Source organism: Camarhynchus parvulus, chromosome 19 (genome assembly GCF_901933205.1).
Source record: "Camarhynchus parvulus chromosome 19, STF_HiC, whole genome shotgun sequence".
Taxonomy (NCBI): domain Eukaryota; kingdom Metazoa; phylum Chordata; class Aves; order Passeriformes; family Thraupidae; genus Camarhynchus; species Camarhynchus parvulus.
This window is the reverse complement of record NC_044589.1, coordinates 150731-177014: the sequence shown is the minus strand read 5'-3', so window position 1 is coordinate 177014 and position 26284 is coordinate 150731. Positions and strand designations below refer to the sequence as shown.

The 26284-nt window shown below is 48.4% G+C and overlaps 1 protein-coding gene across 2 annotated transcripts in view; it reads left to right on the top strand.

Annotated features, from left to right (window-relative positions):
* CAMKK1 (calcium/calmodulin dependent protein kinase kinase 1) overlaps nt 1-26284 on the top strand; it is a 91512-nt gene that overhangs the window by 16649 nt on the left and 48579 nt on the right. For both annotated transcript variants that reach the window (XM_030962583.1, XM_030962584.1), the window contains exon 2: nt 21086-21604. In XM_030962583.1, the coding sequence (XP_030818443.1) occupies nt 21164-21604 (441 nt within the window). In that variant the 5' untranslated portion in view covers nt 21086-21163. The remainder of the gene's footprint in view (nt 1-21085; nt 21605-26284) is intronic.

Sequence of the window (26284 nt, the reverse complement as noted above, 5' to 3'; positions counted from 1 at the left end):
TGGGGGTGAGCAGCTCTTGGTGCTGACTGCCTGTCCTGGGGTGTCTGCAGGGCTCTGGGGCTCACTATCATAAATTAAGCCCCGTCAAACTGGCCAGCCCTCCACAAAGGGCTGAAGCTCATTTAAACCTTGCTAAGAGCCAAATGACACTAACCTTTTCCAGCCACTTAAGGCAAATGCCAAAGGCTGTGGAGAGCATTCCAGATTTCTTCACAACCCTGGTTTTCTTTACTGAGGGGAGATCTGCACTAATTTCTTGATTATTACTTTTTAACACAACAGTTTGTTTCCAAAGCCTAATGTAGCAATTCTCTCTACATTAAAAGCAAAGCTCCTGTACTTCAGTGAAGGTTTCTTGGGCTGTGTTTTTGAGGTCAGGATTTTATCTTGGTGCTGGTTTCTTTGAGGCTGCATGGACCAGCTGTGCCCTGGCAGGAGTGCAGCCTGAGCAGTGAGCATCACATGTGACACTTGCTGAAGAGAGCTGTAGACCAGCAGCCTGACTGACTGAATGGATTAAAACAGGTGTATGAACTTTGTCCATAAAATAAAGTAGGACTGAGAAAAGTTTAAATACTTGTATTTAGTATTCTTTGTTCAGAGTAAATTTGAATGCTCAAGCTACTTCCAAAATTCTGTTACCTTTCAACCTGTCTTTCTCCTGCAGAATTTTCTATTTTAAGTAAATAGCACAGAGTTAGCTCAGAAGGGAAAAGATACAAGTGTCACTGTTCAAAGTGTGCTTTATTGGTTAGATATTTATGGGAGACATTCAGGAAATGAGTAAACACTTGAAAGTATATGTATTATTTATTATTGTAGCTGATTAATTACCACTTGAAACCTTTTGGTTGGTGCTAGGGCTCTCTGCAGTCTTCACCAGGCAGTGCTTCTGCAGAGTCTAAGGTGGCATTTGTCCCAGTTAAATGTTTCAGGATGTGCAAGTGCTGCAGTGGATTTATGGACAGTGGGAGTTGGAGCAGTGGAAGGTGACAGTGTGGCACTGAGATGTGGGCCTGGGAGGCGCCTGGTGATGGCTCAGTCCTCCAGCCCCAGCAAGAAAATTGCTGGCCCCAGTTTGTGGAGAAGCAGCAATGTGGGGTTGAAGTGTCTGACTCTGTCTGATGAAGCGATGACAGTCAGGAGTTTAAACTTGGCTCCCAAGCACTGGGCTGCCAGCAGGGACTTCTTCAGTGCTTCTTCACTGCCTCTGCAGCAGTGGTTCCTCCTCCAGGCTGGAATAGAGAAGTGCATAAAAAAAGCAAAGTGGCTCTTACCTGCCCCAGCCATGCAACTGGTTCTGGATCCAAGGGCTCTCAGGGCACCCTCCAGCAGCCTTGCTGGTTCCATGTGCTCCCTGGAACCATTGTTAGGTGTTACTGTGTGTGACACCATGCACCAACATCTCTATTCTTGCCCAGGCTCCTGGGCTGTGCCTGGAAATCCTCTTGGACTCATGCAAAGCCTGGTTGTGAGCAAAGCACAGATCCCATCCAGCAGTGCTTCCTGAAGCCATACATGTCCTTAAGCATTTGTTCAGCTCTAACAAGACTTAAGCATACAAAGCATGTTTTGAGATACTTACTTTGTTCTAATCTGCACATCTTGAAAAACAATGTGATAAAATCACAGTGGAAGGGGTGGCAGGACTCTCTGCTTTCAGCAAAGTGGATGCCATGCTCAGCTGCAATGGGAGGAATCCTCTCCCTTGCTGTCTCTGTTTCCTCTGGCACTGGCCATCCCTGCAGCAATATTCTCATTTAACCCTTCCACAAAAAAAGTTTGCAGAATGCTGCCATCAAAAAAGTTCCTTCATCAAATGGCTCCTCTGCAGGAGAGGAGTGAGTGGGCCTGGAGAGGAGTGGAAGAGTCATAAGAGAGATGCATGAAAATGCTTTTTATGGAATGAATAATTTCTGTTCCGGAGGCGGCAGCGTCGTATTTCGCTCTAATTTGGGCATTTTTGGGGAGCGCGTGATGGACGCCCCACGAGGGGTGCAGGAGGCTGTTTCTCAGCAGGCTGTCATTCCCCTGCTCCATTCACCTGTCAGCTCTCCTTGGAGCCTTCTCACTCTGGATGCCATTATCCCTCTCCCACAGCACATCCCTGCAGCGTCTCCTGGCAGCCAGTGGCACAGGAGGGTCCATCCCAGCCCTGCAGCTGTGGGAGCCCCTCTGGAGATGTGCTGAGGCTCCTGTCTCCTGGCTGTGCCTTCGCTGCACTGGTGAGCAGAAACCTTCCTGCCCTAAATCCATCTGTGGCTGTGCCTGGCCTCCCCAGCCCTGAGCTGGGTGGTGCTCCATCCACTCCAGGCTCACTCCAGCCAGCACAATGTGCTTTTCTTTACTTTGCACATGCTCATCCCTGGCTCCCCTCTGTCCCTGACATGCTCCATCCCCTGGAAAGGACTGGCACTTGCTGTGTCCTGCACAGCATCGTGCCCAGACTCTGCTGGATCAGGAAAGGTGCTGCTGGCACTGGGGCTCTGCTTTCTTCCATACTGGTAGTCCTGCCCTTATAATAAGGGCCATTAAGAGTTTTGTTTTGCTGCAGTGTAAACTTCAGGCAACTCCTTCCTCTTGTCCTGTCCCCCTAATGAAGAGTGTTTGTATGAAATGCTGTGAGCCCAAGCAGAGTCCCATTGCAAAGTAAACAGCAGAGTGGGGCTTAGGCAGGTCTTTTGTTACTGCTGTACAGGGCTTATGTTAATAACAGCTGCAGAGATTGAACCCAATCCCTCATGAGCTTTCCAAGAGTCTGATTAATCTGTTTAACAATGGATCTGGGTTTTTGTTTTGATCTTTTCCATAGGAGTTAAATTTTTGTCCCTTTCAGAGTAGCTGTGGATCATGTAAGCTCAGCAGTATAATTTTCCTAATTGGCTTCAGGTTTATCTCTATTACATTTAAGGGCTTACAGGATGCACCCATCACCATGCATCAAAATGCATCCTATGCCAAAAATGCTTGATAAAAACATACGTACATGTGCACACACTTATTTTGGTCTGTTGGAAAGTACAAAGACGTTCTGATGGAGGATCAGGTTTTTGCAAGATTGTATTTTCCAAATAGTGAGTCACCTTTCCAAATCATGCTTTTCTGCTCATGCTGGCTCTGGTCCATGTGCCATTGGAGAATGATGTCTTTCCAATGAGCTTTGGGCCAGCCCCTGTACAAGCAGAATTTTGCATTTATATTGTTATTGGTTCATACTGGGTGATGGCACTGGTGCTGTACACAGATAGGGTTGGTGACAGACCCTGACTCACTTATTGTCTAAAAATCAAGATACAGCAAACAGAGGAGAGAAGGGTGGGGGAGCAGGGGAAAGAGCACAAATTTTTAGCCAGACAAGTCTCCCCTGGGCAGACCACAAATGCTCTGGCCTGCTTTGGCTTAGTGAAAATTACAGCAACAGTATGGGGAAGCAGAACATTTAAAGTGAAGATGCAGATGTTGAAGGTAACAGGATTTAAAGACTGTGTGGCACAAAATACAAGGAACATTTCACTATTTATAGCAGAAGCTTTTTCCTCTCTTGATTCTACCACTTCTTGAATGCACTCAGTGTTTGCTTTCCATGTGTGAATGCTTGTGAAAATGGAGCTCCCTAAACAGACGTGAAATGTTTATATGAGTTAATGATTTCAGAGAGCTCTGCTTGTTTAAAGCAGAGTGGCAGTGAAGCTGCCTTGGCTGCAGTCAGTGCCCCTCCATGGAGCAGATCCAGTGCCAGCAGTGGGACAGGATGGTGGTGGCTGCACACAGATCCATCCCTGGGGAGCCCTCTCATTATTGACTTCACTAATGAGCTTATGGTGGGGTGGGAGGTGTGTAACCTCTCTGGGACTTGTGCAGAGTGAAACCCTCCACTTGAAAAGGGGGATTTGTAATTGATGGTCTTTATACAGTGTTTTACCCTGTGTGTTTTCCTGCTGCTTCTTTGCTTCCCTCTGAATTGAGTGGTCAGGAAAGAGCTGTGGCATTGTGTTGCTGGTCACCTTGGGGGCAGTCCTGCCTTGTCCATGGGCTGGATGCAAACAGCTGAGGGGAAGGGTGTGCAGAGGTGAGGTTGTCCTAAGGCCTCTGTAGAGAACTCCCAAAGAAAGGGACTAAGGAAATCAGTAAGCTCCTTTCTACCTGCCTCTCTCTTCCCCTAGGGTACAGCTGTTTGTCTGTTCAGAGGATCTATCTGTCCTTGAATTCCCTTTTCACCAGTTCCAGAGGTATAAATTCAAAGGGCCATGGCACCATGCTGGCCTGCAATGCTCCAGCAGCCAGTGAGTGATGGCCAGGGGAGCTGGAGGGGGCAGTGAAGCCCTGCAGCCCTGTGAGTGCTTGGCAGAGTGGCTGGGCAGAGGCAGACACACAGAGCAGTTATCCCAGTGGGGAGCAGACACATCTCATGATGCTACAAGCATAGCAAAAGAGCTGGTAATTTTATTTTGAAGGATGCCTTCAGGATGAGAGACGGGATGTGTTGGCCTGAGTGTGAAGTGGATTTGTGTTGGAGCTGCTGTGCACTCTTCCTGAAGGCTGTTGGGTTTTCCTCCCTCCTGGAGACTTTGTTGGTGCATCCCATTCCATCCCCATGGACAGCAATGGAGAGTGATGTGCTGGTGGGATTGCAGCTCTTCCCTTTATGCTGTGTGCCCAGGTGTCTGGGAAGGTGTGTGTGCCATCCTGGGAGCAGCTGGGCTGCTCTCAGCCCAGGGACCCCCATCCAAACCCTCTGGGGGTGAGTGTCAGCCCTCTGCAGCTTCAGAGGTGTTTGCTGTAACAGTGCTGAAAACCAGCTTATCCTCTGTTCATCTTGTACCTGCACCTGCAGGCAGCTGTAAGGAGCCTTTGTGGAGATTTTCAGCCTTTTCATCTTTCTTCATCAGTGCTGGCAGCTGCTGCTTTGTGGTAACATCAGACTTTTTCTGGGCTGTTGCTTTGAGTTTGTCTCTCCATCCTCAGGCCAGCCTGTTGTGTGGGGTTTCTTCCATTCTGCTTCCAGAGGTGGGATCTTCCTTTTAGTCGATTATTTTGTGGTGAACTTGAAGTTCTTGGAGGGATGTGGGATGTAGAAAGGTGGTCAGGAGCCATGGGCAGACATGGTCTAATGTTTCAGACAAGGAAGATCACTGCCACACCAGCACAGCAGCTGTGAAGCCAAGGCTGACTGTGTTTAGGGGATTAAGTCCTGTTATTTGACCTCAGTTTGTGAGTCGTGGTCACTGGGTTTAGAGCAAAGGGATGAAAAGCTTTCCTCAGTGCCAAAGGGAATAGTGAAGGCAGAGCAGCCTTGGCTCCATGGAGGAAGCAGGTGGGTGGTGGCAACTGTTAACATACAGTCCAGCAGAGGCAAACTGCAAATTCACCCCTGGTGAAAAATCTCTGTTCTTTTACCCTTGTTTATGTAAAGGCTGATGCTCACAGGGCTGGCCATTCAGGTGGAAACCCTGGCTGTGTTCTCCTGTTATTCAGAAAAAAAAATATTCAGAAAACCTAAAGCTGTGGAAATGCAATACCAAGGCACTGGTCATAGTGTGATGTCAGAGGAATGGTGTGGAACAACTCAAATTATTTTGAAGTTATTCCACTTACAAGTGTACTTTTTGTGCTGTGCTCATGGAACACAGAGAAATCAGCAGCCCTGAAGAATGGTTGGACAGGGAGCTGCAAACCAGGCTGAACAGACTCATCATTTTGGGGGTGCCCAGGATGTTTTCTGGGGGCACCACTGCTGCTGTGCTTGGGGCTGGGGTGTGAGGGGCCCTCCAAGGACAGGCCAGAGCTCACCAATGTGCTCACCAGCATTTAGGAAGAGGGCAGGGGAACATCAGCCACAGATCTCCTGTTGGATCTTAAGGTAACATTTCAAAGGTATCTGTTGGGGTCTGTTAAGAAGGATTCTTGGGGATCACATCTTCTCCCCAGCCTGTGAATGTATCCCACAGGATGTTTGTGGAGATGAGCAAATGTGCTTTGTGAGGTGCTCATGTTCCTCCAGAATGGAGAGGTATTTAAACCTCATTAGTGGTTTGACTTAATGCTTTTGCAGCTTCATATGAGAGTTTTGGGGAGAGCAACAGGAGGAGGTTGAAAGCTTTTGGCTGCAGTCCTGGCACAGGCTGCAGTGAGCCCTGCTGGCATCCTGCTGCCAGGAGCAGGGCTGTGTTTGCCTTTGCAGGTGCTGAGCTGCACAGGGGCTGGTGCCAGTACAGCTAAACTCCAGTGCTGGCTGGGGCTGGAGGCATCTCCAGAGCTGCTTTTCAGAGTGCTCTGTAATGCAGATTTGCCAGGAGGTTTTGCTCTGCAGGGTTTCCTGGTTGTGCGCTGTCTATCATAGCAGGACAAGATAAGCTGCAATTACCTTGGTGTTGGAAACAAGAGCTTCTTCCTGGCCTTGGAGTGCTGCTGCTGTATAAAATGGATAAATGGTTTAGGTAATGAAATGACTTGGAGATGGTCTTGGATTGAATAAGATTTCCAGAGCCAATCTGCTTGCTCATCAGATGACTCATGTCTTAGTCACTTTTAGAATAAGTGGTTCTCTTTTGGGTGCTTCCAGAATGGGATGGGTGGGGATGAGCTGAAGATTCCACCCCTGCCTTTGATAATTTTTTTAATAGCATCTAGAATCTGATGGAATGTTTCACCAGACAGAAGAGGAAACAGCTCTACCTTGTGAGTATGGTGTATCCCAGGAAATTTTCCTTAATTCCACAGCAATGTAAGATTTAAATGTTGCTGTTTGCTTCCTGGTCAGGCAGAGTGATCTCAGGCTTTAGATAAGACTTTTCAAGCTTTGTTCTCAGTTACTCTAGTGAGTCCCTTTTGTGGGTAGGTGCAAGTCAGAGCCTATTCTCAAACTCCTGTGCCACCAGCAGTGAGTAAAAACACCCTCAGATAGAAGCTGCCCCCTGGAACAGTCAACATTGCTATGCAAATAAAACCTTGTTCTCAACTTTTATTTCTATGTAATTATATTTTTTCTATTACCAAAATATTGATGAAACTGAGTTATGATTGTTCAGGAGCTTGCACATTTGTAAGCAAGTGAATAACATATCTGAGAGCCTAGAGAAATTCCTTTGTAATCCACTGTAAGCTTTATAAAGCAAGTAAACCTATTGGATTTTTCTTCTTTTTGATCTTTCATCTCTCTGATTCACAGTCATAATGTAGCCAACTCCTCATCTAATTCCTGATTGATGTGGGTTCCTGGTGGATCAGCTGAGCTCAGTGGCACAGTGGGATCTCTGCATCTCACCTGGCCCCTGTGGCTGGGCTGCAGCTGAAGGGGCAGAGTCACACAGGGCATGACCTGGGGCTTTGCTGCTGCCTTAGGCTTAGGCTTTGCTAAGCTGGATGTGGCTAAACTCTGATCTCTGCTTCCAGTGTTGAAAATGGGGATGTCAGACTGTCAGAAGCAGGTGTGAAAGCACAGCCCAGTTTTGGTTTGTGTCAGGAGTGATGATGTGGTGTTGTTAGAGGTCTACTCTTACAAAGGTGCGTACGTTATAGGAAGAGTACAAAGGTGCATGAAATAGGCAGAGTTCAGGAATCAGAAATTTGGGGTTCTCTCACTGACCACTGAGGTGGTGTCTGGGTGACCCTGAGCAAGTGTCTCTTCCTGACTGCTCTGTGTAAATGTGGTTTTGGCCCTTGGTGAGGAGGCACTGTCTGTAGAACACAGGTAGGTCATGACAGGTGACAGACACTATGGAAATGTATTAGGCAAGATTTTCAGAAACAGCTGAAGAATTGGATTTTATTGTTAAACAGAACTGGTGAAAGGAAAGCTAAAAATATGGGTGTCTTTTGTCAGGTAATAGAGAATAATTCACAGGCTTGTAGGTTTTCCGTTTCCTATGGTTGCCTGAGCTAGATCTCCTGGGTCACAGGTGTGGAGGATTTCATCAACAGTTCCTCTCAGATAATTCAAGTCAAGAGAAATCTATCACTTACTGAAGAAGTTTTCTTGTTTACTTTGTCTTTTAATTGCAGAAGAAGGGGGTTTTTTTGGGTTCTGTTTTAAAATGTTTTTTAAATTACCTAACTTATTTTCCTATAGTTGCTAGCCTCAAAGGCAAAAGAATGGTACTAATACATTATCATATTATGATAATAATAATAATACTAATAATAAAAATAATAGTAGTAATAGTAATTATGTCAGTGTTTTGTTTACTGAACAGAAGGTCTTCCAGATGAGGATAGTTCAAAAGCTGCCTCCAAGGGAATCACCTCTCCTCACTGACCATGCAGAGCTTTCTGAGTTGCAATGTGCCCTGGTGAAAGGAAGAAAGATGGATGGAGGTAAACCCCTCCTAAGAGGATTAATGCAATGAGAGTTATTCTGATAATGCCTTGACAAGAGCCCTGCAGGCCTAAGAAAATGGAAATGTGGAAGAAAATGTTGTTGGCCTCCTGTCCTCCTGGGAAAGGAGCCCTGGGATGGCTCCCACAGTATCTGGGCAGCTCTCTCTCAAACACATGTGAAACACATTTCCCCAGACACTCCAGTGAGCATTTCCACATGTTTTATGCTGAGATTTTCTGTGTTGTTCACACTTTGGCACATGGGTGATCATCCCTTCTGATGCCCTGAGAGCACAGTTAAAGTTCAAGAATGTGTTTAAGTGTTTTGCTGGAGTGGAGCCAGCATCTCCATCCCAGAGGTGAGCAGTGTGTTGGGAAACTCAGTGGCTGCACACAGACTAATTGTTCTGGGATGCAACCTGGAAGGTGCTGAGCACCCTGGCTGGCAGCCAGCAAGGCTTTTAAACACATGCTTTACTTAGTTTTCCACATTGTTACCAGTCTTGTTCTTTGATTTTTCTTCCCGTAGCAACTGGACAAGGATATCTGAGTAGCCAGAGCAGTGCAATTCATTTGCCAGCAACACCCCAACCTGCACCACAGGGATTTCTTCCAGGACATGGGATACAGCTGTTGGGATCAGGTATTGTTACCAGTGCCCAACTGGCTTCAGAGTTTTCCTTCTTTGCTCCCTTCCTGGGCAGGAGGCAGGCCAGGCTGTGAGAGTGATGCTCAAACTACATTTATAAACCACACCCCATCCTTCCACATATCTTTGCTTGCTGTTAAACTGCACAGATAATATTTCCTTACTATCTTTTCCTTTTAGATTGTGTTTGCCTTTCCCCTGCCTTGAAAATTTTAGCAGCAAACAGCTAAATTCAGGTTATATTTGCAACAGGTATCAGCTGCAGTGGAGCCCAGGGCAGGGAAGAGAGGAGCCCAAAAATCCTGTGCAGGTTGATGGCTTCTAACTCTTATTTTCAAGGTTTTGGCTTTGCCTGCTGTAAGCAGGAGGAAGGTGCTGCAGCCCAGGTGGGAGGCTGGGAGGTGACTGTGCAGAGAGGTGGCCCCAAGAGGCTGTGTCTGTCTGTCCCTGCAGCTGGGACAGTGCCTCCTGAGCTCCCTGGGGCATGCCAGGCAGGACTGCACCCTGGCATGTCAAAAACTCTCTGGACACCTCCTTGCCAGCAGATTTACTCCCTCTTCTGCTCCTGCACCTGCTGGCATGGTGACCAGAAACTTCCCTTGCTCCTGTGGCTTTGCATCATTTGTAACACTTGAGAAAGAGCCCGGCTGGTCAAGTATGCTACAAATGGGACAGGACTCCCGGTACTAAAGTGATTTCAGCATTTATCTAATAAAAAGAAAGGCCGAAAGCAAGGGGGCCCACGGGCCAAGCAGGAACATTCCCGTCGGGGATGGAGCAGTGCCAGCGCTGGGGCTGCTCAGCAGCCATGGCCCCAGTGATGGCCCCGATGGTCCAGGTGGAGCTGGACACATTCAGTGGGTCAGATGGCCTGTTTTATCCTGGTTTTGTCCCTTTGGATTGGTTTCTGTTTGGATCCTTCATTTGAATTAAGGTTTAAGGCGCTCGATTGTCCCATGACAGTTCTGTCCAGGCTGGCTTGTTTCGTTTGGGGGGTGCTGCACTTTACTGAGGTGTAATTTCTTATAATTACCCTTTAACCCCTTTTACCATAACCAAACTAACAGTACATGTTAAAAACAAGACCAGACTCCTGGTACTAAAGTAATTTCAGCATTTATTCTAATAAAAAGAAAGGCCTAAAGCAAGGGGGCCCCGGACTGAGCAGGAGCGTTCCTGTCGAGGATGGAGCAGCGCTGGCCCCGATGACGGCCCCGATGTCCCAGGTGGAGCAGCCTGGATTCCCTGGGTCAGAAGCCCCTTTTTATCCTTTTTTTTGTCTCTTTGGATTGGTTTCTGTTTGGATCCTTCATTTGCATGAAGGTTTAAGGTGCTTGATTGGCCCTTACAGTTCTGTCCAGGCTGGCTCATGGTGCACTTTACTGAGGTGTGCTATGGTACCTTGGGTGCTGTATTTCTTATAACTGCCCTTCTAACCCTTTTTACAATATAACAACCAAACTAACAGTACATGCTAATGATCTATCAATATTTTACAACAATTTTTAAGCTGTTTTTAACAGATTACCGTGCACAGCACTTGTCCTAAGCCACAAGAACAGGGGCACTGCTTTGGTGTCCCAGGACAGCCTGGAACCCCAGCCTGGGTTCAGCCCTTCCACTGGGGTGAAATGAGGGTGCCCTGGGTTCAGCCTTTTCATATTCATTTTTTAACTAAAGCTGCACCTGACAACTGTTGTTGGCCCTTCGGTGTTCTAAAGCTTTTTTCACTCTGACAAATGCTGAGTTGTCATCAGCCTGAATTTCAGGGATAGCATTGCAGTGACTCAAAAGAACAGCTTTCTGCCCAGCAGCCTTTGCCTGGATAATCTCCAGTCATTGACCTCCGGGCTTTGAAAGTGCATTTAGGCTTAAAGGGCTAAAGCTTAAGGCTTCAAAGGAAGTGGGAAGCCTGCTACCCTTTACATGTCCGAGTGTGGGTTGTGTGTGCGGGACAAGGGTAATTGTTGTGGTGTACCTGGTTCTGACTCCTGTGGGATCTGTTGTTCATCCCCCAGAGCCTGTTCCCTCTATCCAGACCCTCTCTGCTGCCTTTGATACTGTGCAGGTTATCTGAGGACATGTTTTCAAGTCCTGGGGTTTCTGAAGACGTGAGGATTATCAGAAGATGGAAGTTATCCATGTGGAAATAGAACAGATACTTGGAGCTCTGAATTTGAAGTCCATTTGTCTTGTCAAACAAAACAGAGTTCACTGGTTTTGCCTTGCCCTGTGCAGTTCTGTGCCCTTTGCCTGGGGCTGTGCAGATTGACAGAGCTGGTGACAGCCCAAGGACATTTAGAGATGGGTGCTGGGATAATTTCCCTGTTTTAAAACTCTTTGCAGAGATCACCTTGAATAGAAATCTCTACCTGTGTTTGTACTGCTGGGAAGAAGAAAGCCTGCAGTGTTCTGTGCTTACACGTTTATTGTAGATTTGCAGTCCTGGAAGAGGTGGAAATTAATGTTTTTAAAATGCTGAAAAGATTTTTCACTGCAGCTGGCTTACAGCACTAAGCAACTTGATATATCCCCTGAAATACCTCCAGATCTCTCAAAGGCAGCTGGAAGCTTTCTCCTTATCTGGGAGGGAGATAAACCTCTAAGACCTGACATATATAAATGCTAACTTGTTCTGCCTGGTGGCTTGTTCAGCTCGTTGTGGATGCTTTTTAAACAATTGTTTAAACAGTGCTGGTTTGTGCTGTGAGATTTAAGCCTGGCAGAGGTGTATGATGCTGAATTCTTTTGCTGTGTTGATGATCTGTATGTGTCCTTTCCCAGATCCCACTGTGCTGCTCTTAAGCTGAATAACTAGCATTGTTCTGCAGTGATTTGCTTTCTGCCATTGAATTCTTACGTATTGAGCAGCAGGAGGGATTCTGTGAGCACCTGGAGAGCAGAGTTAGCCAGGGCAGTCAGTAGAGAAGGTGCTGTGGGTGCAGGGGAGGCAGGAGAAATAGGCTGGTGAAATGAATGCACTGGGGAGGAGGGCAGACATGTCCTGGAAACATCTGGGTGTCACTGTGCAGCTTGGGCTGAGACTCTAAAGCAGGAGCCTGTCTGTGCAGCTCCAGGTGTGCAGCTTCCCTCCTCCCTAATTGATTTAATTACCAGTGTATCTCCTGGGCTCTGCTGCGGAGGCAATCCCACAAGATCAGCTGTTGTGTGCACTTGCTTTCTGCTCCTCAGGGTGACAGGTTGGTGTGTGAGAGCTGCCTTGCCTGGCTGGCAGGCTCCCTGCTGCTCCAGAGCCTTTGCTGCAGGCTGGGCTCACCCAGACCTTAAAAACCAGAGGGCAGGTGCCTTGTGCTGTGGCTGCTCGCACAAATCTGTGCAGGAGCTCATTGCTGTGAATTCTGCTCTCAGTTCTGTTCCTCTTCTATTCACTTTTCTTTCTCCCTGTGCCACAGAGGTGCTTTCCACAGGCTGCTTGTTCCTGCTGTCCAGCAAAGTCACCCAAAGGCTCTGGCAGCTGCACTGGCTCAGGGTCAGGTTTGGTTTGAGTGCCTGGTTCTGCACCAAGAGATCAGTGGGGATTTGGCCATTGTGGGATATTAGATTTAGCCCTTGCAGTCTGAGAGGCTGTTCAGCTCCTTTTTATTTCTTCATTTTCAGTTTGTTTATCACAACAAACAGTGATACACAAGTCTGTATCATCTTCTGGGGCAATTTTGAGGTTCATTATGGATTGCAGCAGAACATGGCTCAATTGAGACCAATCTCTTTCCCTTAGAACAACTGAAAACTTTATTTTTCTTTGACCTGCCATTTACCTGGCTATGGTACAGATGTTTGAAAAGCTATTATTGCAATGAAGGCCCTAAATATTAAAGCCTCCCTGCTTCTGAGACAGTTATTTTGTTCATTAATCAATAGGGCCTGGCTATTGCTTTACTTGTTAGTATTTTACAAATAATCTAAGTCTTTCAACTTTCATATAATCTGACATTCTCAGTTATTTTTTGAAGCACCCCCTCACTGGCTGTTTAAATCCACCTCCAGCAAGCTGTGCTCCCTGCCAGGGCTGCCTCCTCTCCTGGGAGTCACACTGCTCTCAGCCCAGCAAGTGACAGCAAGCCATGGCATTTCTTCCTCCTCTTCCTCCTCCTGCTCTCCCCTGCTCATGTTCAGCCCCAGGAGCTGTTCCCTGCATGGCACAGGTCCTGCACTGACCCTCCTGGGGGAGCTGCTCTTGTCTGTGCCCATCTCAGGCTGTAGCACCAAGCACTCCCACAGGTGCTGCTTTTCCATGGGATTTCTGGGGAGCAGCTTTCCCCAGGTTGCATTTGGGGTATTTCCTGCACTCTTGATGCTGACTAGAAGAGGGGATTGGGGTTGGCAGGCTCTGAGGTCTGAGTTGGTGTTGGCTGAGAGCAGCTTTAGAAATGGGTTTTTGTTCTCCCCTGACACCTGAATAGGGGTGCCCATGCTGTCCAGGCTGTGTGTGCATATTGACATGCCAAAATCCTTCCCATTTCTGTCCCTAGGGTCACTTGGAAGTGGGCAAAGCACCCAGTGAGGCTGGTGGTCACACAGCAGGACTGGACCTGGGCTCTCTGCCCACACCAACCTCCTCCATCCTCCCACCCCTCACTGCCACCCTGTCAGGAGCTGGGATCAGGCTGCCACAGTGGCCAGGCTCCTTCCCCACAGGGCTTTTGTGTCCCTTGTCACAAGGGCAAGTGGGATTTGTTGCACTCTGAGCTCAGGCTTTCACCAGAGTCAGTGAGGAGGTGTGTGCTGGGATGTGCTGGTTTGTGGTCACTTTGGGCTGCTGCAGGCGTGGTGAGTCACAGCACCTGGCATCACTGCAGGCAAAAACTGTGGGATATGTGGGCTGAGTGCCTCTCATTGCCTGTGCCTCGTGCTTTCCCAGCTGTAATTTGCAAAATAAAAGCTGCTCTGATGCTCATACACTGATAAACAGCTTTAAGAGGTTAAAGCAGAAGTGAATATAGTCCAGCAGCAGGAGCTGATGCTCACAAATCTCACTGAACCTCTACTATGGAACACAACAAAACACAGCAGCCAAACCTGTCCTGCCAAAGTCTTTTGTAGCCAGGGCTTGAGTACAAAGGAGCACAACTCCTCTTCAGTTCTCTGGTGTTGTCCCCACCAAAGACATGGTTAAAATGTGCCAACAGAGCTGCACTCAGATAATGCTCTGCCAGGGCTCCTGTTTCACCTGCATTATCTGGAGTGTTTAATGTTAATATCACTCTCACTTAGATAGACTTGGCATTCCTCAGTGTTTTCTTGTTACAGAAATTTCCTTAAGTAGAAACTTTTTTCTTCAGAGCAATTTTTGGTTGATTATTGCTTATATATGCAATTAGTGTAATTGCATCTGATTATGCAAATGTATTTAACCATATAATTAGAACATGGAGGGATGAAATATAATGCATTTGGGAAATCTTTTGTAAAACTTTCCAGGCTCAGGACTGTGCACAAGGTGATTGTTATCTCTTGAATTGTAGGTTGGTAGACTGGAGATCTTGGTTCAGCATCCTGGCTAGTTTCAAAACTTATTTTAAATCTGGTATTAATTGCTCTGAAAAGTAGTTACATGGCCTTCATGGTGTGTAGCTTCTGTTTTTTACATGAAATATCAGGAGATCACTGCTGAGCTCAGCCTGTGTCCCACATGTGCATCTATACTTTACATCCAGGGCCATGAAAGCCTCAGTCCTTTTTCAGATCAAAACCTCAGATTCTGCCTTCAGGTGGGGCTTCTCAGGGAGCAGAGAGGAGAGCAGGACAAGCACAGAGTTGTGCACCCTGGATTGCTTGTTGTCTGTAGCTCAGGGGCAGAAGTGGCCCCAAAATCCCTTAGGAAGGCACCTGCCTTGAACAGGACTGAGGAGGAGGAGGTAGAACACTGCATTTTCCAGACTGTGGTCTGGAGGTGTTTGTTGTCATTTAAGAAGCCTGGCAGGAGCAGGGGTCTGAACTTGCTTTTCAGATTTCTCAGCCAGTGCTTGAATGGCAAAAGCTGCTGTTCTTTCTCATTCCCTGGTTCCTGTTAAAGCTGTGTGAGGAGCTTCACACAAGTCATCAAAGCTCCTTGCTTCAGATCTGATTTTCAGCGGTGGCACAACAGCCAGGCTCTCTGCCAGGAGCTGTGCAGAGAAGAGGGGCTGCATGGTTACAGCGGGATTGAGTGATTTCTCAGCAAGATGTGCTTTGTCTGTGTGCTGAAACAAGAGCCCTGTGAGCCCTAGCACAAAGCAAACATATGGGGTGTGTGCAGAAAGCACCAGCAGTATGATCTTATTTATCATTTACTTGTGTTAATGTCTTCTGCTTCTAGTCAGAAATGAGTACCCAAAGTGATTACTGCCCCTTCCCAGGGAGGACACAGTCCAAAAGAGCAGTGTACACCTGCCTTCATTATCTCTGCAAAGACTGCAGGGATTTGCTTCATTTCAGCTTCACAGAGCTGCAGCTTCTTATTGTCCTTTGCCTCTTGGTCTGGGCTGCCTTTTGGCCAGCAGTGTCTGAAACTGGTTGTCACAGATGCCAAGGAGCTCATTTGCTTCTCCAGGACCTGGTTCCTGGCAGCAGCAGTGTGAGTGGAGATGGGCAGAGGCAATCTCACCCTCAGGTGCCCTGCTTGGTGTGCCAGGGGTGGGCAGAGCTGCAGTGTATGCCAGCATACTCTGAATTTAATTACTGCAGGGAAAAATGAACCCTCTGGCTGCTCTCCCACCATAGCAGTGGGACCCATTAATGGCTGGTGCATTGTATCTGTATCTGTAATCTGTATTCCATTTGTTGCCAACTGCTTGTGGGGTTTGTGGCAGCTCAGATGCTGCTCCAGGGCATAGCTGTGGGACCCAAGTTCCCCTCAAACTTCTCCAGATCAAAGATATTGGAGTGGGCTTGGGGCAAGTGCCTCCCACATGTATGAAAGGTTGATGGGGTCAGGGTGAGGTGTGACAGTGTTTGCAGGGATCCCAGGAAGAGGGAAGAGAAGAGGATCTGACTCCATGTTTCAAAAGGCTAATTTATTATTTTATGATATATATATTGTATTAAAACTATACTAAAAGAATAGAAGAAAGGATTTCATCAGAAAGCTAGCTAAGAATAAAAAAAGAATGATAACAAAAGCTTGTGACTGGCCAAAGAGTCCAAGACAGCAGGACTGTGATTGGCCATTAATTAGCAACAACCACATAAGACCAATCACAGATGCACCTGGTGCATTCCACAGCAGCAGATAATCATTGTTTACATTTTGTTCCAGAGGCCTCTCAGCTTCTCAGGAGAAAAGAATCCTAAGGAAAGGATTTTTCATAAAACCTGTCTGTGACAGGTGAGGCGTGTGGATTTATCTCCTTCATATCAGGGTAGCAGTGCTTGGGGAAATCCTGCAGAACTGGGAGCACAGGAGACACTCCAGGATGGAAACACTCCTAATCTGTGCTGCTTGGTGTGAGGAGACAGCTCAGGCTCTGGAAGGGACTTTCTGACCTGATATTTCTAAAATGTCATTGGAGGAGCTGTCCAGGACCTGGCAGCCCAGCCCAGGACATGCTGCTGCTCTCCTTACAGAGAGTTTCTGCTGCTCTTGGCAGCAGTCAGAGTGGATTCCTTGTGGTGTCAATGTCTGAAAAACACTCACAGGACAGGGCTGGGTGTGCTGCCAGCTCTGCCCCCGGCAGGAGGGGGTTCCTGGGGGGTCCCACCTGAGCTGATGGATGCTGGTGATGGGGATGACGGTCTCAAGCTGCACCAAGGGAAATATAGGTTGGATATTAGGAAAAAGTTTTTTACTGAAAGGATGATAAAGTGCTGGAATTGTCTGCCAGGGGAGGTGGTGGAGTCCCCATCCCTGGGTGTGTTTAACAAAGCCTGGATGTGGCACTGGGTGCCAGGGTTTGGTTGAGGGGTTGGGGCTGTGTTGGACTCAATAACCTTGAAGGTCTCTTCCAACCTGGTCATTCTGTGTGAATTCTGTGACATCCCCTCTGCAGGCAGCCAGTCCTGGGGCAGGGATCACTGCACTGATTGGAGAACCTGGCCTGATCTCTGCTCTTGCTGAGCAGAGTAAAGCCCTGAGTGAAGCTGCTGTGGTCTTTGGGGAGCTCTGTGTGCCAGTGCCTGTGGGTTTGGGTGGTCAGGAGGAGCTGAAGGCTGTGCCTGCAGGGAGGGGCTCAGGGTGACATCCCTGATGGGGAGGGATCCCAGCCATGAGCATTTGTAGCCTCTGACTGAGCAGCAGCAGAATCTGCCTGAACCTTTCTGAGCAAATGTTCATTACAGTAATTATTCACTGGGATTCTCCTACTGCAATGGCCTCAGCACAGGGCAGGTGTGTTCTCAGGGACACAAAGGAGAAGCAGCATCATTCCTCTTAGCCTGGAACTGCAGCAAAGCCATAAAGTCACTTCTCTACAGTCTCTAGCAAATTTGGGAAATGAAGCTGGGTTTGCTGTGGCTCAGGGCCTTTTACCCTCCCCATCCTTTCTGACAGGAACATTTTTAGTTAGCCAAGAGGATGGACCAGGCAGTAAACTAGATTTACATTTTTTTATTTTTCAAACAATGCTTTGGAATACTTTATTGAGCAGCGAAATGAATTGCATCTGCTCATCTCCCACTCCCACATAAAATACAGAGAGGTTTTCCCTAGGATTATATTTCTTTCAGAAGGGTTTTTTGTACCATTCTCTGCTCAGTGCCAGTCTGGGAAACATATGCAGCCGTTTGATAAATATATTGTGAAAATCATGGTTGAAGTGGCAATCTGCCTGCGGCAGAGGAATAGCTACAGGGAAAAATGGTAAATAAGATATCTGTAAGTAAATTAATTTTGTTCATATAAGCTTGTTTGCAGCTTTGGTTCGTGTCTGCAGCATTTTCCTCTGCTCTCCAGCAGGTGCTCAGTGTTGTGAGGGATCAGCAGGGACAGCAAAGCTGTGCAGGAGCTGGGAGATGGTGGAGGCAGAATTTCTGTTTTGCTGGGGTTTCCCATCACAGCAAGGTATGGTTGTGCCACAGCCTGAAAAACTGCAAATCCACCGTTGATTTAGCCTTCCAGAAATTATTGGGGTTTTTCTTTTTGTACTGAGTTTATGCACAGTGAGGCTGGGATGCACATAACTGATTGGCTTATTCAGAAATCTTTGCTTTCCAATACAGTTTTGGAGGATTTATCAGTGAAGAGGAATCCTTCAAAACAGAACTTGAAACAAAGCCCAGCTCTACAGATGAACAATTATTTTATTTAAAGTCCTGCTGGATTTTTTTAGCCTGCTTTTAGCAGCGCTGTGCTATTTGTTTCAGCAATGTATGGGTCTGTTTGTTTTGATGGGATGAACTGATTTATGGGGTTTATCTTCAGTTTATCTAGTTCATTTGTCAGTTAGCTGAGGATTTATTTTGCAGCCTGTGCTGTGGGTAAGAACTGAGCAAGTTTGCTTCAGCTTTTGAGGAGGGGACACCCTGGGTGCCTGCTCTGGGTGCTGAGGAGCTCTCAGGTGGCTGACACAAGCATCACTGTTTGCTGGGCTGCTCTTCCCAGAGCTCCTGGCCTTTTTTCCTGCTGGCTGAGCAGCAGGAGACTCACAAATGTTCAGTCCAGATGGGTGGTTTGTGGGCTTTCACACCCATCCACACAGCAGCACGGGCAGATTCTTCCTTCCCCTTGCTCCCACAGAGGGGGAAAACCTGGTGGCAGGAGGAGGGAGGAAGGTGAGGAGCTGCAGGCTTCAGTTTAGATTTGTTTTAGCAGATTTATTTTCCTCTTGGTGCTGCCTGGGAGTGAGGTGAGCTGTGACTGTCCAGGGGCTAAAGCTGCATCAAGGAAAGGCCTTGGGTTTGTTCTCTATGGGCAGAAGAAAGAGCTTTCAGCACAGGCTGACCTGGAGGTTTCCTCCTGTCCTTTGGGCAAGCTGGGTTAAATGGTGGCAGCATTTTTGCTCCCTCCTTGCCTTCATTCAGATTGATTTCTGTGATGGACCAGCCTGGCAGGGGCTGCGGACAGCAGGGATGGGGATGGGGCTGGTGCAGAGCAGCCCTGGGCAGCCCTGATCTGCAGGCAGGGCTGGGGACTGGCTGTGCCTCCCTGGGGCTCAGGAGATGACCTTCTCCTGGAGCCCAGCATGCAGGCATGTCCCACAGATGTGTCACTGGGAAATGTGCAGCTCCCCAGGCTCTGCAGTGCAGGGAAAGCCTCTGCAGAGGAGCTGGGGTCACTCACTGCAGGCTGGCAGTAGCCCTGACATGATGCTCCTTGTTCAGCTCAGAACCTCTCCAGGCTTCACAGAAGCATTTTGCAGACAGCAAATCCTTGGTGGGCTTCTCACAGATTGATTTGGGCTTCTCACATGTTGGTTTTGCAGGGTCACTGCTGGTTTGCAGCTGGGCAGGGGGGTCTGGCAGAGGGGAGGCTTGTGCTGCTTTGCCCTGGGTTTGTGGGGCCACAAACAGTGCAGGGTGAGCTGGGCTGGACCCCAAAGCCTTCCCTCAGTGCTGAGAGCCACCCCCAGTGCCTGCACCCTGGCTCCAAAGGGATTTGTGCTTTGGGATTGATGTGTTTAAATATAGTTTTAATAGAAGCTTTTAAAGCTGATCTCACCATTTCATTACTGTTTTGAGTGAGTGACACTTCTGTCAATTACTTTCAGGCAAGCCTGCAGAAAAGACAGGAGGGGGAAAGGAGGTGAACAGTGGGATGTGGAGAGGAATATCTTAGATTTGGATATTCCCTTCCTGTGACACTGAGTGCCCAGCTTGGCTCCCTATGATTGGCACATGACCTAGGGTGAAGCCTCCAGTCAAGATCTTCATCTTAATCAAGATCTTAATTTTCTCATTGATATAAAGGGTTGCTTGAGCTTGGCTGCCCTGGGGGACTCAGGAGATCACCCCTGTGCAGCAGAGTTCACTGTAGTGTGTTTAACTGGGCATTGCTGGGCAGCTTTGAGCCCAGCTCAACCTGTGCTCCTTGGCAAGGGCTGTGAGTGGTGAATCCCCAAAGGGCACCTCCAGGCTGGTGCTGGATGGGGCTCTTTGGAGTCACTCACCCCCACCCTGTCCTCATGTAAATGACATGGAGATTCAAGTGTCACCTGGCCTGCAGGGGTTTTATTCCCCACCTGCTTTGAATACAGAGAACCACAGGTTGCAATATTTCAGGGTTAAGCCCACTCTGGAATTCACTGGGATGCTGTGAGTGAAGTCAAGTTCTCCTCCTGTCCCCAGGATCTGGGCACAGGGATGAAGTGATGCAGTGCTGCATCTTCAGGGGTGATTAAGTGCTGCAGAGGATCATTTCCTGCCATGTGCTGCAGAGGATCATTTCCTGCACTGCACTGTGCTGGGAAGACTGAAATCTGTTTTAAATTGAGACTGAAATTAGCATCCAGGAAACAGCAATTTTATGCAGCAGTTTTAGCTTTGTATTGCACTTTTGGGTTCTGTAGGTCTTTTCCCAAGGAAAAGCTGGTTCCCACCATGCTTTAATCATTAAGCATATTGTTGATTTGCAAATCACTATAGCTTTTACATACAGTGGGCAGCAAGATTAACTTGTGTTTGCACACAGACTGCAACTGTGTAGGGCCAGGGACAACCCTGGAACTGGATTTGCTTTTAAATTCTGCTTTTGCTGGCCGTGTTACAAATGGCAGTGTGGAAGTCAGCAGGCTTGGCTGTTCTGTGACACTCTCTAAGGCCCTACAGGGCAGCAGAGAGACTCTGGGGAGCCCTAAATGGCTGTGGAGTTGTTGTTATGCCTGTTGGGTTTCAGTACATGCCAGAAGCTCTTGTATCCTATAAATAAGAATTCAAGAGGTCGAGAGTTTGACCCTTGGCCCTCAGCTGTTGGGATGCTGCTCCCAGTCTGGTTGGCTGTTGGTCTGGCTACAGAAGTTCTCTTTAGCTGTGTCACTTGTTGCACATCAGATAAAATCTCATTTTTATCTCTTTCCTCTCTAGCTCAATGCCTGGGTTTGCCTCTTAATCTGAGTGTTTGTACCTTGTTTGCAGCCTGCCAGTGTTTTGCCTTCACTTTCTTGCAGGCTGGAAGAAGCCAGAAATGACTGGTTGTGTTTGTGTTGAGTGAACATTTTTATTCAGTTTGCCTCTGTTTGTGATTCCTCTCAGGTATTTCATGGAGCCTTTGAGCACTAACATCACTGCTCTCTGTGTGACCATTTGAGAGCAAACGAGCTGGACACAGCCATGGGGGACTCTCCAGCAAATGTCCTGGATGCAGGCATGGACACACAGACTGAGCTGGTGGAGAGAGTGGCAGCCATAGACGTGTCTGTTGTCCCAGACAGAAGTGACCAAAATGGTGAAGACAACCCTGAAGAAAATGACACAGTCTTTTCTGACAACATAAAGGACATCCAGAGAAATGGAGTCAGCACTGACGTGGGAATCAATGAATTTCTGCCTTCCCAACAGTCAGAAGATGCTCACTTGAGACCTGTTCCCAAGAGACCTCTAACCAGACCTGGTCTATCCAGTAGGAAGTTGTCCCTTCAGGAAAGATCCTCAGGAGGTTATTTGGCTTCCAGCAGCACTCCAGGTTGTGGTCCCTATGCCACAGGGCCATCCCCACGTATAATGAGGAGACCGACGATCGAGTCCCATCGGGTCTCCATATCAGACTCTGAGGTAGGCATATTCCCCCTGCAGCTCAGGGGGTCAGGTAAGGTAAGTCTGTCTCAGGTGTAATGGGAGCCTTCAGGCTTCTGGAGTAGTAGATCTGGAAGCACTGTTGTTTCTAAGGAGGGGAAAAATCCCTGGAAGCAGGGATGATATTAGCTTGGAGTTGGCTGTAGCCCTGGCCCTGACATTTGGCTCCTTTAGCCCTCACCTGCCTGGGACAGCCTTGCTAAGGGACCACAACCCCTGTGTCATGGTAGCACACAGGAAATCTTTCAGGTTGTTCAGAGAAAGGGCTGTGGCCAAATGACTTTGCTCTTGTGTCCCTGCTGTAGGTGCCCTTTGGGAATTCACCAGTCACAGCAGCTTTGCTGATGGTATTTATGGATTTAAACTTCTGGAGATTATGTATCTACTATTGTGTTTTGCCATAATTGAAGGCACAATTTAATTTTATAAAGAGCTTAAATGCCTGGCTCCTGTCAGGGTTTTCTTTTCTCTTTAAAACATTTGTAACAGCAGTGGTAAGGGAAAGCTGTGACCCTGCTCTCCTTCAGAGGGGTGTCTGGGTGGCTGTGATTGCTCTGCACTGCTCTCCTGGTCCCAGACCTGCCCTGACATGCTCCCACGGGTCGAGTGTCTGGATGGCAGTGGGTGATGGCTGCAATTCCCAGTGCTGGATGTGCTGTAGAGGGGAGGGCAGGGAGCAGAGGGTGTTCAGAGCACACTGCCCATGTCATCACCTAGATGCCTGCAGCAACACAGGGACCCAAACCCCTGGAGTTCAGACTTTTGCCAGTGTGGGTGCAAGGAACCTGGAGCTAAACATCTGTGTGGCTTGGTGTTTCCCTTTTGAGGAGTGGGTGTTTTCCCCTTGCACACCTGAGAGGATGGTGGTGCACACCAGCTCAGCCTCTGTCCTCTGGGGAGCTGTGCAAGCCCCGTCAGCTGTGGCATGGGTGGTGCATCCTCTGCTGGTGAGAGGACACATGCAGAAGGTGCACTGCAGAGACTGCAGCTTCTTTGGCAGCAGCCATATGCTTTAATAAGGGAGGCAGGGAGGGAAAGGAGCCAGTTCTTGGAAGCAGGACGTGACTTGAGTGCCAGCTCTCCCATCCTGCAGTGCTGTGACTGTGCCAGGAGTGAGGCTTTTCTGAAATCTTTCAGCATAACTGCAGTCAAGTGTGACTGGCACGTTCCCATCTGCAAGCAAATTCAGAGTTCTCCATCCTCTTCCCCAGCATCTGCATCCTGGGGAGCAGGGGTTACTGCCTGGGGTGGGCAGTGTTTGAAATGCAGGTGTGGAGCCCTTGTGCCCCTGCTCCTGCAGCAGCTCTTGGCACAGTGCTGCCTTTTTCATGGTCCCTTGGATATCAGTGAGAGAGCAGAGCTGTGCAACAGGAAACCATCATTCCTATGAACGGGGAATGGCTGTGGGAAGGGAGCCTGGGTGAGCTGGGAATGTTCTGGGGTGGGTGCTTGCCCTCACAGAGGAACTCTCAGGAGCTGTGCTGCCCTTCCCACCTTACAGGCATAGCATCTGTACCACATAAGGAGCAGAAGGATTAGGAAAATGCACACAGGGTAAGATGTGAGGCTGGGCACTGAATGGTGAGCAGGGTGTGACAGCCAGGTGAGTGTGCAGCCTGCTCCAGTGCCACCACTGCTGCTGCCAAGTGGCTGCTCAGGGGTTGTTGTGCTGTGAGAGGCACTGCCAGTCCTGATCCCAGCTCTGCAGCTGAGACACAGCAGGGAGCTCTGACAGAACTGCAGAGCAGGTCTTCTGCTCTCTGCCAGGGATTCTAAAAGTTACCAGGGTCTCCATGTTGAGGCTTTTGGTTCTATTGGAGATGCAATCAGCCTGTAATGAGAAATACAATCATGGTGCACTTGGCAGCAGCTGCTGCTGGGTGTCTGGTGGTCACTCTGATATGCACACCCTCAGTGAGCAGTGAGGCTGGTGGGTCACTGACAAAAACCAGGTCACCGGGCCCAGCACTGCCCTGCCTCAAATGGCTCCTTGTTCTAGGCAAGCTGCACATTTGTATTCCTGTCAGTGCCTCTCACCTGCTTAAAGCCCTTTGGGAGTTGGTTCTTTGCCCTTGCTTTGGGTTTGTGGCATCCTCAGTCAGTGCCCTTCAGCAGCAGAACATCCACTGCCCAGCTCAGTTAGAGTCTGTGCAGTTCAGGAGCACTCAGGCTTTATCAGCAGCCATGTGCAGGCACTGTCAGTCAGGAGCAGGGATGGATGGCACTGCTGCATGTCACAATTTCCTGTTGTGCTGATAGCCGTCTCCCCTGAGCCTGCTTCCCTCTCCTGCAGGATGGCAGCTCAGTGCCTGCCTGTCAGTGATGCTGTATCCTGGACTGATCTGGAGGAATACTGGAGAGATGTGCTATGCAGAGAGTGTGGGGATGCAGCAGAGCTGGATGCTCTGCCCTCACTGATGAATTATGGAAGAACACTGTGTTCTCTTAGAGAGATACTGCTGAGCTTTTTAATGCTGCTTTAATATTTGTTCACAGGCTGGGAGGAAAACTTCTCTTCAGGGATCAAGAGGTACAAGAGCTGAAGCTGAGGGAGGATTTATCAAGTGGCAGCAGCAGGCTGTGGACTGGGGCTGTCCTGTCACTGGGACCATTCCACAGACACCTGCCTTCTGAGCACAGCTTTTGGATTTGTTTTTTAGGCAGGTGGCAGCTCCTGGGCTGGCAGGGCTGCAGCAGGGCTGGGGCTTGTTGTCTTGCACAAAGATTATTCCCAGAGACACCAATTAGCCAACTGCCCTTGGACAAAGGGTTGGCAGCTGCTGGTGTCCTGCAGCCACTGCTGACAGGTCTGGCTCTGCAGTTTTAGCTCTGTGAGAGGAGTAACATGTTCTGCTCTCCCAACAATGCTACTGTGTTCTTAATTACCCTGATCTGTCATTTCTCTATCAAAAATTGAGCTGTAATTTTAAAAGCTCCCTGTTTGTTCCCCTCCTTTCTTAGCTTATCCATGGCCTATGGCCTGGAAGGTTCTCTCAGAGCTGCCTTCCCTGGCAGGAGAGCCTGATGGGGTTTCTGCTGCCTTGCTGCCTATCAATGCTTTGCTCTGACAAGGGAATGGCTCTGCCTTTAGCTGTGGCACAGAAATGATTAAGCTGAAGCTGTTAAGGGTACATAAAGCTGCAGAGCTGAGGCACAAGCCCCAGAGTTTAGGCTCACTTTGCCTCTGTTGATGTGACAGTCCTGGCTCCTGTTCTGTGCTGGCATCAAGGCAAGAGGAGAGGATTTTCCAGAGACTGCTAAAAGCAGCTTCTGCTTTCTGCCCAGATGATGCCCTGGTGTTTGTATGTACAGAGAAAGACTCTGAGATCTTGTCCCTGTGTGACTGACAGAGCTTGTCCCATCTATAGCAGCAGGTCTTGGATCTGTGGAAGGGGAGAGGTGCTGTGTGCTGGAATGAGGCATTTGAAAGTGCAGTGCTGGTGGGTTTGGTTTGTTAGTTGTTTTTTTTTTCTATTCTGCTATTTTAAAGCAATTTTTTTGGTCAGCCAAGAAAATCTTAATTGAAGAGTGGCTAGGAGAAGAATAAAATATGTCTTTTTTCAGGCTTTCTCCCCAGACCTGCCAGCACAGTTAATTACTTTATACAGTCTCTTCTCCAGTCTCTTCCAGTTGAGTTTCCTTTCCCTTTCACATGTTCCCTTCCTCTCTCTGAACCCCAGGTGCCCCTGCCCTGGTGTCCACGTTGTCTCTCCACCCTCTGGGATGTAGGAGAGCATTCCAGGTGTCCCTGCAGCCATGGTAATCAGCTCTGTGTGCTCCAGCAGGACAGGAGAGGATGAGTCAGGCCAGTGCCTTCTCCTCCCTGGAGATGCTCCTGGCCTGCAGATGCAGGGAGGAGAACGAGCTGACAAAGGGAATTTTCCTATGCTGGATTGTCCATGGCTTACTCCAGAGGCATGGAAAATAAATCAGTTCTTTGTCCTTTCTTTCCTTATTTTTTCTCATCTTTGTCATAGCCCCCTGCTTGTGTGGCCAAGTGGTTTGGAGCAGCTGGTGCCAAGAGCTGAGAGGCAGTGCCCTGGTACTGGCCCAGGCCTCACACTCCTCCAGGGCCTGGGACCTGCCTGGTTTTCTTCACAAAGTGATTTCCTTGCTGTGCACAAAGATAAACTCAGGTGGGGCCAGGGCAGAGGCAGGAGCTGGGCTCCTGCTCAGCATGGGCTGAGAGCTTCCCTTACTGTGGTGTTCAAACCAGAGCTCTTGAAAAGATTAAAGATACTTGGAAAATATTTCTTCAAAGAAAACTCCTTCACATTGCTAATTTCTTTTCCTTGGATTAATTAACTTTTATTTAAAGTTGCATTTCCAGCTTGTCTGAGGGTGAGGTTTGAGAGGAGGACAAAGCCCAGAGCTGCAGGGTCTGCCCTGGTCCCACGAGTCCCAGGCTCCTGCATCAGCTCTGGGCTCTCAGGTGGGTGAGCCCAGTGCTGAGCTCTGCCCAGCCATGGCCAGGGCACTGCAGCAGGGCTGGGCTTCCTTTTTGCACTTCTTTTTGGATGTTGTTTCAAAATCTCTTTATTTTCTTACCACCCCGAGGTCTGGGCTTCCTGTCTATCCTTCTCTGTCCCTGAACAACTTTCTAATTTGAATTCATTGCTGCCCTCAATACCCATTTTCTGGCTTTTCTTTTCATTTTTG